The following is a 19,328-nucleotide window of genomic DNA, read 5'->3' as shown; positions in this document are numbered from 1 at the left end:
CATGGTTACATCAGGAAGGCCCTACCTTCATCTCTGGAACAACCTGAACAGATTAAGAGTCTGACAGCATTATCTGGAGGTGACAGAAAAGGAAGAGGGTCACGGGGGCACACCTGGTCCCACCCCCCCTTCCGCCTGGCCCTCTTTCCTGGCTGGTGTGAGGCAAGCAGGTTTTCTCCACAGCACTTTCTGTCATGATGCTTCTGTCCTGCCATGCGGCCTAAAGGCAATGGAGCCTGACTGTCGTGGACCCAAACTATGAGCCAGAATAGACCCTTCCTCCTTTACGCTGTTATTCTCAGGTACTCTGTCACAATGCTAGAAAGACAAGACACCCAATGTCCCAAGGAGGCTGCAGAAGGCTGGAGCAGGCCAGGCCCCTGGCAAGGCTGGGAGGTGTGCCCTTCCTTCTGCCCTCCTGACTCATCTCTCCAGCTGCCCCGTTCCCTGCATCGACTGCGAAACGTGAGCTGATCTAATCCTTTTTACTTATGATTGACTGACTGATTGAATTTTAATTAAAACTTGTTCACACTGAAATGTTATCTCAGCTAGATTTCTCTTCAATCCTTATAATTGTGGAATTAAGAGCTTTCACCCTGTTCAAATAAATCTTCAGGCATCAGTAAATAAATGAATAAATACTGGGGGAGGGGAGTGGAAGAGCCCCTTGAAACTGCATTAAGCCGGCCTGGCTGGACCAGAGGGCAGTGTGCTTTCATCCCTGCCTAGGAGCTGGGACTGGGGCACAGACTCTCCCCACGAAACTGCGCCCCACTGCCAGGGACTGTCGGGCCTGAGGCTCAGGCACCTGTGACAGCAGCAGACATACCTCCGCCCTCGCCTCGGTACTCCTGAGAAATGGAGGCCCGGCTGTCAGGGCTGAGCAGCTCAGAAGTGGCAGAGCCAGGACACTGCCCAGGCCTGGCTGGAAGGCACTGCCTGTCCCTCTGTGTCACCGGCTTCTTCTGGCACTGCTCCTTACTACTGGTCACTGTTCAGGGTCCCCACTCCACCCTCAGAGCTAGATGGACCTTCTCATCTGTGGGGATACCTTCACTTACAGATTCTGATTTTGCTACTTAATATTTAATGTTCTCTACCCAATTCCTCACCCTAATCCGCTCCTCTGATAGCCTATTCCATTCCTTTGCCTTTTACTGTGATTTCCACCTGCTGCCAGCGTGTGTCACTAGGCAGGCACGTGTGGAAGAGTGATGACTCTGCATGGCTCTGGTCTCCCTATTTTGGGGTAAAGAATCTTTGACTACCTGGCTGAGCTCCCAGGCAAAGCCACAACCACCCCCAATGGCCTCTCACACCATGGCCCCAGTGGTGTGTACACACAGTCACCGCCACTGCCCCAGTGTCAGGGAGAGAGCACAGAACAAATGGCTCTCTCCTTTCCTGGAGCCAGCACCCTAGCAAAGAGATGGTAATAAAATATAAATACACACACATACACACACACAAATAAACAATAAGAAAAAAAACTAGACTACAGGTGTGGGACTTCCTGTGTGGTAAATCAGGCCTCTTAGTTTATCACAGGTATATCAAGTAAAATTTAACTTGCAAAAGGAATAAGGGAATCATTTTAAGAAACAAAATAAAAATAAGACCACTGCACTCTGCTCTGAGCAAACATCTGCTCCTACTCCAGTAGGCAAGCAGATAAAGCTTGCTGCCATCACCCACCTCCCATTCCTGTTCCACTACGCTCAAGCACTGTCAAAAACTGAAAAGCAATCTAGGACAGTCACCTGTGAATGGAGCACCCGGTGTTCTCGCGGGGTGGTGACTGCCACAGGCAGGCTCCTCTCGCACCCCGAATGGGGAAGGCATGCTCTCCACAGCAGGAGCTTCCGCTATGAGCGAGTCGAAGTTGTCCTCCTCCTCGTCCATGTCATCCTGCCCCTTCCCCTCTTCTCCCCTGCCTTCCTCCTCGCTGAGCAGCAGCCCAGGCTCCAGTGGTGGGAAGCTCTGGTCCATCAAGCTCTCAGAGCCTGAATCCAGCTCTCTAATGATCTGGTCATACTGCATGATGAAGTCCTCACTCTCCAGGCTGACCGCTGGCTCCTCTGGACCGTGCTCGGCCTTGGAGGCAGGGGCTGCCTGCTGTGGGTCTGACCTGGGAGCCGGTTCAGGCCCATTCCCTCGAGTCGAGTCCTTTGATGTGCTGAGAAGCAGGTCTGAACCGTCGCTTCTGTGTCCTTCCTCTGAACCTGGCTCTGGCTGGGGATGGAGAGGCCCACTGTTCACAGGGGAGCTCTGAGCCTCCGGCTGGATCTCAGCTGCTGGCTCCACAGCTTCTCCCTGTGAGTCCTTGGTGTCCTCTGTGTCCTTCTCCGCACATAGCCTATACACCATCACGTCATCCTGGAAGTCCGACTCCTCAATGTAGGACCCTTTGAAGAGCAAGATGGCATTCTTCTTCATCTCCTGGATGTGCTTGGGTGGATCAACTGGCACTGGGGGGCCAGAAGTGTCCAGGTCATTGTAAGCCCCAGGGGAGCCCACATCAGCTCCTGAGGAGATGCCTGTGTCGTAGCTGTCATCCCACTCCAGCTCTGTGTGGCCTTTTTCCTTGGCTGAAGCCAGCTGACAGCCTCCTGACCCTGGGTGCTGTGGGTGCTGGGACATGGGGCTGGCCTCTGGCAGACCAGGCAGAAGCGTCTCGGAGCTGGGCGAGTCCCCGTCGTACAGCGCAGACCAGACCCGGCAGTCCTGCATGCAGCGCAGGATGTTGGTGTGGGCCTCCCACAGATACTGCAGGTAACTGATGTCCAGGGCCTTCCCATACTCCACAATGCAGGCCGATGGTGAGGCGGCCTCTGGTGGTGGCTCTGTGGGCCCTGGGAAGACACAGCAGTCGCAACAATAGGCACCAAGAGTGGCAGGTGGGATGTGACCTGTGCCAGCTAGGACTACATCGCTTTAGGCTTGGTGAGTTCTGATTAAATGACATCTGAATAGTCAAAGCTGACTAGTTTTTGTTGCATTTGTTTTGTAGCACTGAGTATTGAACAGATTTTAAAAAGGAACCTCACAGAAGATATAAAACCAAATGGCCAAAGCCTGGCTACCACTCATGGAAACTGGTGAGAACCGTGCTCAGAGAAACAGGAGCTAACCAGGGCTACCTTTCAAGGGGTGAGTGGACATCACACATAGACTCAGAGGAGTCCCTGTCTCACAATAATTACTGGAGTTTTTTTTTTTACTTTGGCTCTAAAGTGGGAGGTTGGTAACCCATGAATTTGGGAACTGGTTTTCTATAGGAACACTGGACTTTTAGCAAAGCCAATTAACTCACCAGCTTCCTGTCTCTTTAAGTCATAGTCACCAACCAAAATAGTCACTTTTACTTAAGCATGCTCTCTGTTGTGACATATGACTGTCTTTGATGTTAAAAGTTCTGACCTGTTATTGAAATAGTTGAGAAAATATTTGCAATTTTAAATTTACATTTTCCCTCAAAGGGAAAAAAAGACTAGGAAAATGTACATTCCACCATCCACCACTTCTTGATCCATCAGACCAACACAGACGCTAACCCAGTGGCCCTCTGTGGAGGACACTACACAAATGAAGTGGAGGCTCACAGACAGCAGCGCACTGCCCCCAACCACAGCTGGCCAGAGCTGAACGTGGTGACCTCCCGTCAGCCCTCATTCCCACGTTAGTGTCACACCCTCACCAGCCTCACCCCATCACTGGAAGTTCCTACCTGAGCCGTCGGGCATGCCCTTTGACCAGAGGATATAATCCCGTTCTTGGTCCCCGAGCGTCACAGTGATGCCACTGGCACAGCAGCCAGGAGTCAGGGCGAGCAGCTTGGCAGCAGACACCGAGTAGCAGTCTCTCTCCTTCACAGCCCACCTCTGACTCAGCATCATGTGGTTGCAGGGGATCAGGTACCTAGAATGACACAGAGCCAGCCTTCATGGGTTGGGTCCTAGTCCAGGATGGGGACCAGGTACTGATGTGTGTTCCAGACCAGCCCACGAAGGACTCATCCTTTCTCCACTCTCAACCTGCCCATCACACTGGCCAGCAGGCTCCATCTGCTCCCTTGATTTGAACTCATCCAGAGCTTCTCTTCTGATCCCATCCCTCTGCAGAACACCTGAGTCTTTGCAATCCAACTCCATGAACCTTTTAGTCCCCCTCTTAGCCTCTGACCCTTCTCACACAGGATGTGCTTCCCTTCCCTCCTGACAAATGGCATCATCCTATAAAGCACACCTTCAGCACCGCTGCTCTGGACCCCCTTCTCCCAGACCAAGAGGACCTCTCCCACCACTGAGCACTGCCACCATAGATCCTGTGCTACCACAGTAAGCGCCTGCATCAGCACTTGTCATCCTATGATCTGGAAAACACTGGGGTCAGTGAAAGCACACATCCACTCTGCAGTATAAACTTTATTTTTTTTTTAACCCTGAGACAAGGTCTTGCTAAATTTCCCAGGCTGGGCTGGAACTTGGGATCCCCTTGCCTCAGCCCTCCATAGTGCTGGATTATATAGGCAGTACCACCACACCTAGCTTAGTGTAAACCTCTTACGCTCTCCTGAGTGACCAGAAAAAACCATGGTGGCTAAAAGTTCTGCAAGAAGTACCAGGCTCCATTTCACCCAGGACACTGTTGGCTAGGGAGCAAAAGCATCTTTGTGTCATGGACCTAAAGACCACCGGACTGTGGGAGCGTATGGGAAGCTTTCTGAGTAGCACACAGCATGCTCAGATGGCTGCTCTCTCAAAAAGGAAAACCACAGTGCTCATTAAGGAGGTGGGGGTAAGGACCCAGGCAAGGGCTGGGGCTAGTGCCTGCAGCTAGTGCAGGAGCTAGTTTCTCCTCGGAGCAACACCTTTCAATACACTACAATGTTTTTTTTTGTTTCTGCAGCTTCAGAGCCTCCAAGAAAGAGGAAGCAGAAACTGTGATTAGGTTTATGTGAAGAGGTAACACATACTACTTGAAGGATGTGTCTTGGACCTGTAAACATCAAGCCCTTTCCCATGCCTCCTGTTGATCCAAATGAGGAAAAGGTAAGACTGTATGAGCACCCAGTATGTGGCAACAGCCTAAGACAAGGAGCAAAGAATCATCAATTCTATTCACTGGTCTCAGCGATAAAGGTTTTAACAATACTTACTCGTCCGTGCCTTGTAGTCTCCCCAGAACCAAATTCTTTCCCAAGCATTCAACAGACCTCATGCAATGAGTGAGGCAAGCAGATCCCGCCCTGCCTCTCCCAGGGGCACCTACAACTTAAGGTGTTCACAAAGGGGCTGGGATCTCACTGCTGGGCAACCTGAACCACGGTGGCACACGCACGACTGGCCCATCAGGCAGTTTTTTATTGATTTGGTTACAAACAGACTGAAAAAGTGATTAGATCTGTTTGTACCACCAATACTAACACTGCCCAAAGGGATGGCTATGTTTGTACCACTGGTGGCTCAAGCTGGCAGGATGTGTTCAACTGCTGTCAGTAATAACCACATGCCCCCTATTGGTCACACTTAATGTAGTGGCCCTTCATTCTCATAAACTCAGCTGAAAACTACAAGACAGGAAACATAGGGGACAATGTGGGAAAGGGGAGATAGATTCTAATTCTTGGCTAAGCTCTGATAATTGTACCTGAGCCCTACAAGAGGAAAGACAAATGCCACAGGTGGAAAATGAAGGAGCTCTTTCTCATGAGGTTCTCTGTGAGCAGAAATGCTCTGGTGACCAGGAATGGCACGGGAGGGGAGGGATCTGTCCCCCTCTGTCTGAACCCAGCGATGCTGCAGTGGGCAGACACCTCAGGAAAAGGCCCACAGTGCACAGCAGAAAACAGGAGGAAGTCAGCAGCAACAAAGAGAGGCCTGCAGACACCACTGTGACAGCAGTGGTGGGAGGACTTGTTCCTGACCACACACAAGCCCACCCGTGGGGTCCCCTGCAGGTGATGGTAAAGTCTGCCACAAGATGGCTGTGGAGACCCACCCTGAACTTACTGATGTGAATTTTTCTTTTTCTGTAGGCTGTCAAGGCCCAGGGAAATTCAGATTACAGAGGATTTACTGTGTCCTTATTTTGGTCATTAATTATTTATGGAATAAACTGCTTTATTGACTATAAGAATTCAATAACTATTTGCATCTCAAATCAAACATACCTCATGATTGAGGCGTATATACACAGACCTCTAATGTTTGTTTGAAGCATCAAAAAAATAGAACACTGGATCAAAGCTAATAATGCTATTTATCAAGTGTCACACCAGTGGGTACCCTGAAGTTATTTTAGAATAAAGAGTTACTGGCAATTTGCAGCTTCACAAATACTGTACAATCTTTCAGCAGAAACTAAGAATTTTCTCCTGAGTAAATCAAAGAGAGAGCCCCTGTCGGCTGAAGAAGCAGTTCTATGCAACTGGAAATAGAGGCGTTCATTCAAGTGAACTCCCTGGTACTCAGAGCAGTTGTTTCCTCAGGTTAATGAAGCCTCACCTTTAATGAAGTGAAAGAGTAGACAAACCACACCTCGACCGTCTCTTTCCCTGTAAAGATCAGGAATAAAACAAACGCTAGCTGCTCTCCAAATGTCAAGCATCAAAATAAGGTGGCTGTCCACAGCAGAAACGCACTGAGGCATTTAGTACAAAGTATACACCATCAAACTTTCATTATACATTCATTTTATAGGGGGATTTCATTCAAATTCAGGAAGAATAACCAGAGACTAACAAATACTGACTTTCAGCACCTGGATTACTCAAAGCTATATCCCAACACAGCAGTGATCAAAATGTCCTTATTGTCCTTTCCATTTTCATTACTTCCTCAACCTTCTACAAGCTTGGGTCTATGGTGATTTGGATTTGAAATGTCCCCCAAAACTCATGTGTTCAAGGCTTGGTTGCCAGCTCATGGGCTCTGCAGAAAATGATTGGATTATCAAGGCTTCAATGTCATCAAGTAGAATAATCCACTGATGAAATCATAATTTGATGGCCTGCTTTATTTTTTATTTAATTTATTTCTTTAGTTTTTTTTCAGACAATGTCTCACTACTCAGTCCAAGCTGACCTGGAACTCATGATATAGCCCAGGCTGGCCTCAGAACTTTCTGTGATCCTCCTGTCCCAGCCTCCTGAGTGTTGGAACAACAGGCAACCATCACCACACCTGGCTTTGTCAGCATTGAGAAGGGACAGAAACAGAAGATGGGACCTAGCTGAAGGGAGTGGTCATGGGGTCATAACCTTGCAGATCTGGTCGCCAGCTCCTTGGCTCTTTCCCTCTCTCTGTGCCTCTACCCTCCATGCTTTTCAGCTGCCACAAAGTGAGCAGCTTTCCTGGCCCACACCCTTCCCCCTGCCTTATCACAGGCCTAAAATAAATGGAGTCACCTGACCAATGAGTGAAACCTCCAAAACTGTGAGCCAAAGTAAGAATTTCCTCCTTTAAGTTGTTATCTCTCAGGTATTTTGTCACAGAGACAAAACAGCTGACTAACACAGGGATTGTTTCTTTTCTGTATATTACTCATCAAATAATTGCTTACCAAAAAATTCAGTAACAAGCAACTGATGACAAAGAACACGCAGGCTTTTTACTGCACTGCCAAGAAAAGCAAACCAAACCCAGCAGTAAAGTAGAATGAGGTAAGCCAAGTGTTGCTGACCACAACCCTCACACTGCGCCAGTGTGCAAAACTCCACATTGGTGAATTTCAAAAAGCTTTCCTGTTCAAAGACATTCTGGCCACATTTTCCCTATTACTTTCCCCTGAGCTGGCTGCCCTTTCCTCTCCCAACTCTTAGGCAAGGTGGAAATGTTCTTACGTGGAACGTGCAGCTTCTCTTCAGTCTCTATCTGAACATAACAGGCAACAGCGCTCATGACCTGACAATGGACCGGCACTTCTGCAGAAAAATACCCTACCCAAAATACTCAGAAATGACACGGAAGGGGTTAAGCAATTATATTTTGCCTTAACTGGGAAGTTTCAGGAGCATGGGGATGATCTGTCACTCTACTGCTTGACAGCATTTCTGCCTGCCCTTGCCTATCACACACTGCATTCCTGGAAGTGAGTGATTTCTCTTTGGTTTTCTGCTCACTGACACCCCTCCCTTGGGAGTATCTTACTCCAAGCTGCTCTTCTGATATTTCTCCAAATGAAAGCAACATTATCAGTTGCAAACAGAGTATCATTCTGAACACTCAATATTTAAGATCATTTGAGTTGCAGCAGAAATCACATGTGACCATTATTTATCCCTTCTTAAGTGATCACTTTTTATTTAATGAATATAATATCCCTTTAAAAAGCATTTACAGAACCTTCACTGCTCCAGGCTGCTCAGACCTATGTTTACAGGTACATCTGAATGACTGGTGTAGTGGCAGAGACAAAAAGATAAATTACGAATCTACTCTTAGGTCCTTTAACCCAAAGTTCCAATGACAAGAAAAATGAAGTTCTTTTCATGCCTTTGCCTTGGGGACATCCTCTACATAAGAAGACACTGTCATCATGAATTTGAAATGCATTGTACAGAAAATTTGCTTTAGGTTTGTGTGGTACTTTATCTCACTTCAAAACATTTTCACAGACAGCACCACAGCTGGTCCTCCCTTCAAATACCTTGTGAAACGGCATGTTCCAAAACTGAATCAGCAGTTCAGAGGAAAGAGGCCAGAACAGTGGTCTCTTATAAGTCTTCTCATTCGCTCTCCTCATGGACTTGCCCAGGGCAGCACAGAACTAGAAAGATTCAATCAGCAACTACACTACCCTATTACAAGGAACACAGTTGGGCAAATGTAGGCTCAGAGAGCCTACGACCAGCAGTCAAATTTCAGGGCTAATCTGAGGCCTGGCATTTGGTCTGGAATATTTGGTAACATGCTTCTGCAGCACTTTCTTAAGTTACTAGTCCTTATCCACTGTGGACATGACCAGCCCTAAAGTGTACATGGACATATTTGAAACAAGAGCTAATTCCTCCATCACCATAAGGCATGCATCTGGGTTTCAAGAGAAGCCAAAACTACTGCCATCTCTAATCACATTTTTTTTTGTTGGCACCGGGTATCAAACTCACAACCTTGCGTTTGCCAGGCAGGCACTTATACCACTGAGCTAAATCCCTGGGCCTCCAAGGACATTTTTAATCCAGGACTTTAAGAGCAGACACAAGGTAATCAGAGCTTACCTCGTAAGGCCCCGGTCAGCAGGCTCTCACTAGCTGGGTGGACCTGCCCTAGTGACCCCCAGTGGAGAAGTTCTGCATCTCCCAACCAAGTCAGCCCTCCAAGCATGCTCAAAACTAGCTGCTTTCCTGTCACCAAAGGAGCAGTATTTAAAAATTTAACATTTCAATATAGTCAGGCTTTACCCACCTTACAATAAAAGCCTGTTTTTTTGGCAATAAAAAAGGTTTCACCATGTTGTCCCTCTGGACTTTACTCAGGCCTTGCCAGCGCATTCGGTCATGCCAGTAGACATTCATCAGGGACTCGTCCTTTTAGAACAGACTACCCGGTGTGCTTCTCTATCAAATTTATTCTCTGCCAATGCCATAGATTAGTTACTGATGACCCAATCTGTACCCTAAAAAGTCTAAAACCCTTTTTCACTTCAAATCTAATAAAAGACACTCCCACAAAATGAGGAGACTGTAAAGCCCTCCATGATGTGCAACCACCAACTTTTTCAGACTCATTTCTAACAATTGCCTTTTGCTGGATGCTACACCTATACCACACTACTCTGCAAACTCTGCAGTGCATCAGGACTCTCCAAAGTGTCTATTAACACAGTGTGCTGGGCCCCATCTTCAAGGCTCTGATCCAGTAGGTTTGGGGAGGGCCCAGGAACCTGCATGTCTTAGTAGTTCCTGGGCAAAGCTGCTGCTGCTGCTCTCCAGACCACACTCTGCTATGCCGTTACCCATCCAGAACTCCCTGACTGCAAACACCGTATTCCATGATGAATGCTTTCTCGGTAGACTCTACTCAAACCATATCAGATCTCACCATGGACGAGGGGAAACTCCAGTCACCTCCCTCTTCCCCTGCTCTGTGCCTCACCTATCCGTTCTCCCAAGGAGAGAGCATGTGAAGTCAGCAAGCTCATAAGGAAGAAGCCTTGGTACTGGGTCTCTATTCCACACCACCAGAAGGGCGTGGAGGCTTAACTGCTGCCACCTTCCCCTGAAGCACTGGCCCTCTGGTCCTCTTGGCCAGTCCTTAAGGAGTCAATCTCAAGACTCAGGATTTGGGTTCAGCAAAAAAGGGGGAAAGAAGCACACCGCAGTCCAGCTGAGGTTCCTGGAATTCTGCACTGGGATGCAGGGTCGAACTGAGAGCAAATAGTAAAACACCACTGCTTTCCTTACAAAAGCAGACACCTCTCCAGAGACTCAGGCAAAAGGCAGCACAGCTGGAGCAAGGCAGATTTCAGGGCCACTGAGTCTCCTCCCTGAATTATCAAGTGAAAGTCATTTAATAGCGCTCTACTCTGACTGTCAGTATCCATTTTCAAATACTAGCTGCTTCGTTAAAACCTTTCCCACTTCTACTTCTGGTGGACAGACTTTGTCACCTTGTACAAAACTTTTTCAGTTCATCTGCCCCACTCAAAGAATTGTGCAGATGCTCATTAAATATTTACTGAACTGAATTGAAAGGTACTCACAGGGCCAGGATTACATACAGATCAGCAACACAGCACCTGCCTAGCAAGCGCAAAGTCCTGAATTCGATTCCCAGTATCCAAAAAAGAAAAGAGAAGAGAAGAGAAGAGAAGAAAAGAGAAGAGAAGAGAAGAGAAGAGGAAATGTACTCACAGAGCAGATAATGCACACTGAATGTGCACCACTACCAAAGAAAGGGTCAAATTAATTATTCAACAGCACTTCATATTTAGAAAAGTTTTTAATAATAAACATGTATCATAATTGTACTTTGGGAGACAAAAGTTCAGCCACGAAGAGCCTTTATAATACTTCTGAAAATTTCCAAACATTCTGCTGTGTCCATGATCATGTTCATCATCTAACACATACACTCCTGAAAAGCTCTTCTTAATAAAATGACAATTAACCTTAAGAAGTAATTCAAAAACTAAATTAGTACTCTTGATCATTTTCTTTTTTGAAAGCATGGCTCCTACTTAGCTTAATTATCAAAGTTAAATAAAACAGTGATCATACAGAGTGAATTTTTCTTTAAAGAGGAAAACAACCAGGTAACTCACCTTAAAACTAGTTGTAACATCACATCTTCACAATGTAAACCGATGAGTGTTCTAAATAATGCCAGGGACACCACACAAAGCTGGGAAGCAATCAACACACACTATTTCAAATACTGGAACAGCTCGACTCTCCACAGATGGCAAATAAATCAGAATTACAAAATAAAACGGCCTCTTTTTTTAGTAATGTTGATAAAAAGCATGCTGTTGCCAGAGAGAATGTGTATTTCAGGATATCAGTTCTCCTATAGGAGCTCGTGAGAAAGCCTGTGCCTGGAATTATGCCGCTGTGCAGAATTATCCTGCTATAAAAATGCCTATGCTCATATTTGTGACTTTTAAAGACCCAGATAAACACATCCCCTACAGCTCCCAATGTGTGAGTATATTCCCACTCCCCTGCCCCTAGCACCACCACCATACACACACTCACTCCTCAGGTAGTTTTCTTTCCTATATTACTTTCATTTGGTTATTTATAAGAAGGGGCCATAGAACACTGCATGGTACCTGGTTTGCTCTCTTTAGAGCTCTCAGCCCGAAGCCTCAGCTTAGGGCAAATATTCTCCTTGGTTCTGTTTCCAGTAAGAGTGCTGAGGACAAAACAGTACCTCCCCACAAAGCAGCTCATGTTTTAAAAAAGAATTCCTTCAATCTCCAATTTCCAAAAGGAAAAGACAAACTGCCAAATATGAGAAGTACCCAGAGGTATACTATAAAATCATTATGTTCTTTTGAGAGTAAGCTTTTAACAATCTTCCAAGCTACTTAAGTAATTTAGGCTTTCATTCTTTGTATGAGAAAGTAAGTGCTGGCCTCTTTTTTGCTCAGGATGGGCTTAAAACCTGGTCAATGAAACCCACAATGGTGTTATAAAGAAACGGCTGCACCTGACCTGCCCCCAAACATCCCTTTCATCCAGGAAAGGTTGTATAATTTTGTTCCTTTCTGAGTTATTGCACACTGCTGTCTGCTTACTAAGATACCCTTTCCTGCCTCCTCCAAGGCTAACTCCTACTTATTCTCAAAGATTAAGCTTAGACATCACCTCCCCACAGAAATACTACTACTCAGCACTTCCCTTCCCCAGTCTCACTTCCATATCCTTTTTATCTGTGGCCATAGTAAGTCCTACAAATCACTGTCGAAGGCGTTCAGCAGGGTGTGTTTCTTTGTGTGTGTGTGATGTTTTCTTTATTCTATAGGCAAGTACCTTATCAGACACATCATTCACAAAGATTTCCTACCACTTTATGTTTATTTTTTCCTACCATCTTATGTTTATTTCTTGATGGTTTCCTTTGAAGCACAGAGTTTTCTATTTTAATGGCGTCCAATTTATCTATTTTTTTCCTTTACGGCTCATGATTATGATGATATACTTAAGGAACCACTTCCAAGGTCACAAGAATATACTGTTTTTTTAAAGAGTTTCACAGTTTCACTTCTATAGGTCTCTGATTCATTTGGACTTAATGTTTACACATGGTATAAGGTAAAAGTTCAACCTCACTCTTTGGCAGGTGTATAACCAGTTTTCCCTGCACCATTTATGGAAGACTCTTCTTTCTCCTACAGAATGGCCCTAAAATCCTGCTGGGAAACCAAAGACCATGAATACGTAGGTTTATTTCTGAACTCTCAATTCTGTTCTCTTCTGCTCACCTCTCCTAATGCTAGTAGCATACTGTTTTGATTAATATAGTTTTAAAGTAAACCCTGAAATCAGGAAATATGAGTTCTCATTGTTCTTTTCAAGTTTGTTCTGGTTATTGTGTGTCCTTTGCAATTCCACCAGAATTTTAAGCATCACCTTATCATTTCAATGAAGAGCCCAGCTGGAGGAAGTTTCACAGGGAATGAATTAAAATTGCATATCAGTTTGGGAAGTATGCCTGTGTTAATAATATCAAGATTTTCAGCCTATGAACAGAGGCTGAAATAGGATTTTCTTAATTTGATTTTTCAATTGCCCATTGCTACTGTATAGAAATAAAATTAATTACTCTTGCATCCTGCTATATTCATTAGAAGGTTTACTGTTTCTGTTTGTTTACTTTTACTTTTATCGGTACTGGGGATCAAACTCACGACCTCATGCTTGCAAGGCAGGCACTTATGCCACTGAGCTAAATCCTTAGCCCACTTTACTGTTTTATTTTTAGGGTACACTTAACTTTTTACATACAAAATCATATCACCTATAAATACAGGAAATTTCACTTCTACTCTGGATGGTTTTCCTTTTCTTTTTCAGTTCCCTGGATAGAACTTCAAGCATTATTTGAATAGAACTGGTAAGAGCAGACATTCTTATGTTATTCCTTACCTAAAGGGAAAAGTTTTCTCAGTAAGACAGTAAGTTTCTCATTGATGCTCTGTATCTAATTAAAGAAGTTCCTATTTTTAGTTACATGTTTATTGTGATGAAGGTTATCAAGATTTTCTATGTCTACTGAGATCATTATATAAATTTTGCCTTTATCATTTTTGCCTTTATCTTTTTGATATAATGAATAACATTAATTGATTTTCATATTTTAAAACAGTTTTTCAGTCCTGGTTTGATAAATTCCACTTGTTTAAGAGTATACAATTTTTTTTTTTACATATTATAGATTCTGGTTGTTTGGGTTTTTGCATTTTTTGGGTTGTTTTGTTTTTTGGTATCGGGGATTGAACTCATGATCATGCACTTGCCAGGTAGGAGCTTATACCATTGAGCTAGCTAAACCCCTGGACCCCATATTATAGATTCCATGTCCTAGTGTACACTGAGAATACCTGTGTGTATATTCATAATAGATTTACATTAGCCTGCAGTTTTCTTTTGATATCTTTGTCTCATTTTGGAATCAAAACAACACTGGTCTCACAGAATGAGCTGGGATGTAATACCTACTTATTTTTAAATTTTGTAGAGTTATGTCACTCTTTTTAACGTCACAGTAAAAACGCTATGCCTCATTTCCCCCATCTCTCAACCCCCACAACTACCATTCGACCTTGTGTGTCTGTATGTTTGACTGCTTTAGGGACCTCAGATGAGTGGAATTACTCAGTTTGTCTTTTTGTGATTGGCCTATTTCGATTACTAGCATATCCTCAAGGTTTATCTATGTTGTAGCACCTCAAACTGAATTCTCTTTCTTTGTGATTTTTATCTACTTACAATTATTTAGAAATGTATTGTTTTAATTTCTGTGACTGTGAATTTCTAAAATTTCTAAAATTTCTGTCAACAATTTTCAGGTTCAGTCTGTGTGATAAGACGACATACCCTGCATTCCTGCAGTTCTTTTATCCTTAGTAGGACTTGTGCATGGCCTATTATGTGGTCTGCATGGAGAATGCTATTCTCCATATCTATTCTGCTCACTTTAGGTGAAATGTTCAGTGACTATTTTCTCTCACACTTAACTTCCCTTTTCACTTTTGTTATTTTTTTAGTGACTTCTCTAGCTCTTCCCATATAGTATTTTAACTTACAGCCTCTACTTCAAATTTATACTAAACTAGTTCCAATGAAATATAAAAACATTACTCCTGTATAGTTCTATTCCCTCTTTGGCCCATATGCTATTACTGTTAAACATATTACATCTGTGTACATTACAAAATCGAAAATACAGTGCTAAGCTATTTTCTTTTTTATTTTAAAACAAGAATCACAGCAATTAAATAGCCTTTTGAGAGGGGTTATGATGGGTGAAACTAATAGTAGTGAGAGAACTTTCAGTTAAGCAGAGTTCTACACTTAGAATGATCCAGACTTCACAGCTTCCTAGACTTTCATATAAATAAATACCCACGGGCAGAAATACAATCTCTAATACTCAGACTTGACACACTCTGGTTCCTTGGCTCTTCAGCATGTAAGCCTCTTCTTGCCCCTTTAGAACTAATTCTGCTAGCTCTATGGAAGAAAGAGTCTACATTGAAAAATTAAGGGGAAAATGTCCCATGAAAGGCAGTGAGCACTTCCCTGACAAAAGGACTCATCGGCAGGGGGGAGGGGAGTGTCCAGTTCATCTCTACCCAAATAGAAATTAATGGCTGCTCTAAGAGAAGCGGGTGAGCAGGGTATATTCGCAATTTCATTCCCAAAGCAAACTTCTGGAGTCCGAGTTCCCTTGCTCCTTACCCGGAACGGGGTGTTGATCCGGCTCGTAAGCGTGTCTAGAATGTGGACATTCTCATGCTGGTGCAGCAGGATAAAGCGGAGGAAGGTCTCTAGCAGTGCTGGTTCTGAGATGCTGCGCAGGAAAAGGTCCAGGTACGCAGTTGTGGTCATGACCTCCTCCACGGTCACCTGGGACCAAAGGCAGAGAGAGCACAGGTGAGCATCCTCGCGGCGCTGTCCACACTGCACACCTCCTGGCCCTCAGCCTCATGGCACTGACTCCACCATGGACGCGCCAGCCAGGGCATGCTGCAGCGCTCCATCAGGGATGTTCACACTCCACAGAGGAAAGGAAAGACAAAGGCAGAAAGGAGCGATTCATATTTTCTGACCACTCTAATTATCAGATGCAGTTCAAATACCATCAAGGTCTTAGTGTGTAATCAAAAGTGGAGAAAAAAGATTATGAAAACTATTTACATGGTTAGTAAAGGATTAACTAGAAATCTTAGTGTAACTTGCATGTCAATAAACATTTATTAGGATATGCTATATAAAGAAACCAAACAAGAACTTATTTTACACTAGGAAGAAGGGCATGAACTAAATGATGGAATAATAAATCACAAAGGACAGGTACAAACACAAAATGCTACAGTATTCAGATGTTTCCGGAGAGTTACAAGTCAACTTTTTATAGCTGAATAATATATATAAGGTGTTGTTTATACAGTGCTATTACTGCTTAATGAAGTAACTTTTTTATGATATAAATTAATATTTTCTACCTAAGTGATTTTTCCCATGCAGTAAAATGTCTACCTTTCAGCAAAAAAGATTTACTGAAAGAGTCAAGTTTTTCAAACGCTAAGGATCTGATGCTAAAACTTGAACCTGAAACATTTTGGGAGTATTCTAAGAGTTAAAATACACTTCTTATTCTCCTAAAAGCAGAGTATAACATGTGGAGGTCACTACCATGGTCAGTTTCCTACAGAGGCAGATTCCCATCCTTGAAAGCATGGAAATCACCAAAGAAATAGTTCAAGCTTTGAGATTCCAGCACCATACCTTAGAGATCTTAGAAATCTCCCTAACAATCAAGTCAAATGCACTGGATTCTAAACAGGACAGACAGTGATGATACTTTTTTTGAGAGATTTTATCTCTTTTCTTCTTTCTCTTTTAAAGTGTTAGCTGTCACTTTATCAGGCCACTCCTGTGCCACTCCTTTTATACTACATCCCTCTTCCACTTTTAATCTCCAGCTTTCAAAACCTACAGGTCAATTCAGAAGCCAGATGTCCAGAGCTGCTGGATGTGTACAGACGGGTCCCAAGTGAACACATCTGTGCAAGAGGCTCAGCAGTATCTATTTTGGTTGCTTAAATTACTTTTTAAAAGTTCTTGGTGTTCAGCTGCATCCTGGATAGACGAGCCGTGGCGGATAAAATATTAACAAAGCAACCGTCTGTTGACCTCAATCTAAACAATGGATGCGTTCAACCTCCATTTGAATTGTTGCTTTAGAATCTACTAACACACAGCAGTGCCTGAGTGGCCTGGACGCCCTCCCCCAGCTCCCTGTCACCTAGGAGAGCCCTCCCAACCTTCAACTCAGCATGCTGCCATCTGATCACCTTTAAAGGGCTCTCCCTGGCCCAAATACAGCAACGGAACTGGATAAGCATCAACCAGTGGGCAAATAAATTATACTGAAGAGTGCTGCCCCAGGGCCATCCTGCTTCTGAAACAAGCTGCTGCTACCCTTGTTGACTGCTTTCTCCAGTCGGGTGTGTAGGGCACTTCTACTGCTGTCCTGGGACACTTGCTCTTTTACTTAGGTGTGTCCAGTGTACAAAGCCTGGCACACAGAATGTAGTTTAGTGAATAAAGGGCAGCAAATTTACATCTAAAGAGGTGTGCTCAGCTTTTAAATTCTTCCTTATGTTCTACATATGTTCTGAAGGCCTAGAAAACTTTGGGGTGTTTTTTTTGTTTTTTTTTTTTTTTGCAAAGCTGAGACCCAAACTCAATGCTTCACACATTATAGGCAAGCACTTTACCACTTGATCCCCTAGACTGAAGGACGTTTTCATGAAGACTTCTAAAATAACTGATGTCATTAAGCTTAGCTAAGGGAGAAATGAGTTGCAACTATTCAAAACATTTAGCTCCATGAGTTCACATCCACTCAGCTACTGCAATCTTGGGGCAGTGTAGCAGAAACTTAATCCAAAATGATTTAGGCAGAAACTAATTTTCTAACAATCCTGATCCCTAGAAAAATGTACCATAGTGCAATCATTCCAAACGGGTCATGTGTGTAGTTTCCTTAACACCAAAAGTTCAACTTAACCACCAGGCACTGCTGGACTCACGTGCCACGCCAGAGCCCAGGACCTGCCTCTGTACCAATAATGCAGCATGAGCTCCCTTCTGGAGTCACACATGACCTTAATAAGCTCAAAAGCCCAGCAATAAGCTCCTCATAAGTCTCAGTCTTGGGGCTAACAGGAAAGGAGGGCATTAAGTATCTATTGTTTACTACTCTTAGGCTGGGTGAATGGAAAGATTTTCTTTCTTTTTAGAAATCAAAGTTGTCATTAATAAGCTAAGAGGATTTAAGAAATCACCCAAAGGGGAAGCATTTACATAACGTGCTATAAATATTAAAAACCCAATCCCATCACTTTTCAAGTTGCAAACTCTAAAAATTGAGGTCACACTAAACTAAAACCCCAACCAGGAAAATCTGGTTTCCTTTTCTTACCATCTCTTTTCCCTACCACATCCTCAGAGCCTTGAGAAGCCTTTTATCCCGCAAAATCTTTTCCTGCTCCATTATCTTGCTTTCAGAAACTTCTTCTAATCCCCCCAAAGAGGCATACTTTTTAATGAGGATGAGCCCAGAACCCGAGTGTGACCACTTGAAAGCTAAGGATACACCACGAGAGGAAAGATACCCCACTGTGCAGAATGTAAAATGGAAGATCCAGCCAGTGCCCCAAGCAGCAGCGGCAAGTCAGGAAAGCAGCAAAGTTGTCACAGTCCAACAATGAAGGACAGCCACCTGCTCCTGTAAGGAAGACTTCTTGCCTTACAGATTGCTACAAATATTTATTTACTGTATTCTGTAAAGAACTGTAGGTGTTTTAAACTTATAAAGAAATAGCCAATGAAGGTCTTAGTATCTTATCATATACAGTAATAAAGCTTAGAATATCATAAAGGATATGAAAGCTTAAAAATGTTATTTCATACTAACGGTGGACCAAATGACTGAAATAACCTAAAGAAAGCGATTTCCACAAATAGTAAGTATACTTGACTAGATAATGAAAACCTAAATAATGTATCTGCTTGGCCTCTTGTGTGCATTCTTTCAGCCCAAGTTTTAGAACGAAGCACTGATAAGGGTACTTAATTTCATTGCTGTGGAGTCCAATGGAGCCCACCCTTTGAAATAATTCATTCTTGGCCCACCTTTTCCATCTTCCTCTAACATCTGCCTGTAACCCTTTGCACATTGAGCGTCTCTGCCAATCTCCTTAGTTAGAGTTTTTAAAAGTATAGTTTGAAACCCAAGAATGGGTGAATGAATTCAATTTATTGCTTCACTAGCAATTTAGCTAGACTCAAATGGAAAACATTATCATATACCATGTGGAGAAAAGGGGAAGTACTGTACTGTGAAACTCTGGCACACATATGGTACTGTACTGGAAATATACACAGTGCAATACATCACATATATGTGCTTTGCTCATATATGCAAATGTATACAACACAATTCAGCCTGTGAGAAACAGTCAATGACAACAGCCTACACAACTACCACCCCGAAGTCACCCTGTGACGCAGCACGGTCAGTCCTAGAAGCCACATGCAGTTGCAATCAGTTTTCTAAACAGGACAGCAACTGAGCCTTACATTC

The 19,328-nt window shown here is 43.8% G+C and overlaps 1 protein-coding gene across 4 annotated transcripts in view; it reads right to left on the bottom strand.

The window, feature by feature from the left end:
• The window catches only part of Fhip1a (FHF complex subunit HOOK interacting protein 1A), a 264,660-nt gene that overhangs the window by 15,942 nt on the left and 229,390 nt on the right, over nt 1–19,328 (bottom strand). For all 4 annotated transcript variants that reach the window (XM_013160161.3, XM_003476924.5, XM_063260844.1 and 1 more), the window contains 4 exons: nt 15,413–15,580; nt 11,269–11,348; nt 3,731–3,921; nt 1,764–2,855 (listed from right to left, as the gene is read on the bottom strand). In XM_013160161.3, coding sequence (XP_013015615.2) covers nt 1,764–2,855; nt 3,731–3,921; nt 11,269–11,348; nt 15,413–15,580 — 1,531 coding nt within the window. The remainder of the gene's footprint in view (nt 1–1,763; nt 2,856–3,730; nt 3,922–11,268; nt 11,349–15,412; nt 15,581–19,328) is intronic.

The sequence above is a fragment of the Cavia porcellus genome, unplaced genomic scaffold, assembly GCF_034190915.1.
Source record: "Cavia porcellus strain 051 isolate PalLab524CR breed Dunkin Hartley unplaced genomic scaffold, mCavPor4.1 scaffold_14, whole genome shotgun sequence".
In the NCBI taxonomy this organism is placed as follows: domain Eukaryota; kingdom Metazoa; phylum Chordata; class Mammalia; order Rodentia; family Caviidae; genus Cavia; species Cavia porcellus.
This window is presented reverse-complemented; position numbering and strand designations above follow the sequence as displayed.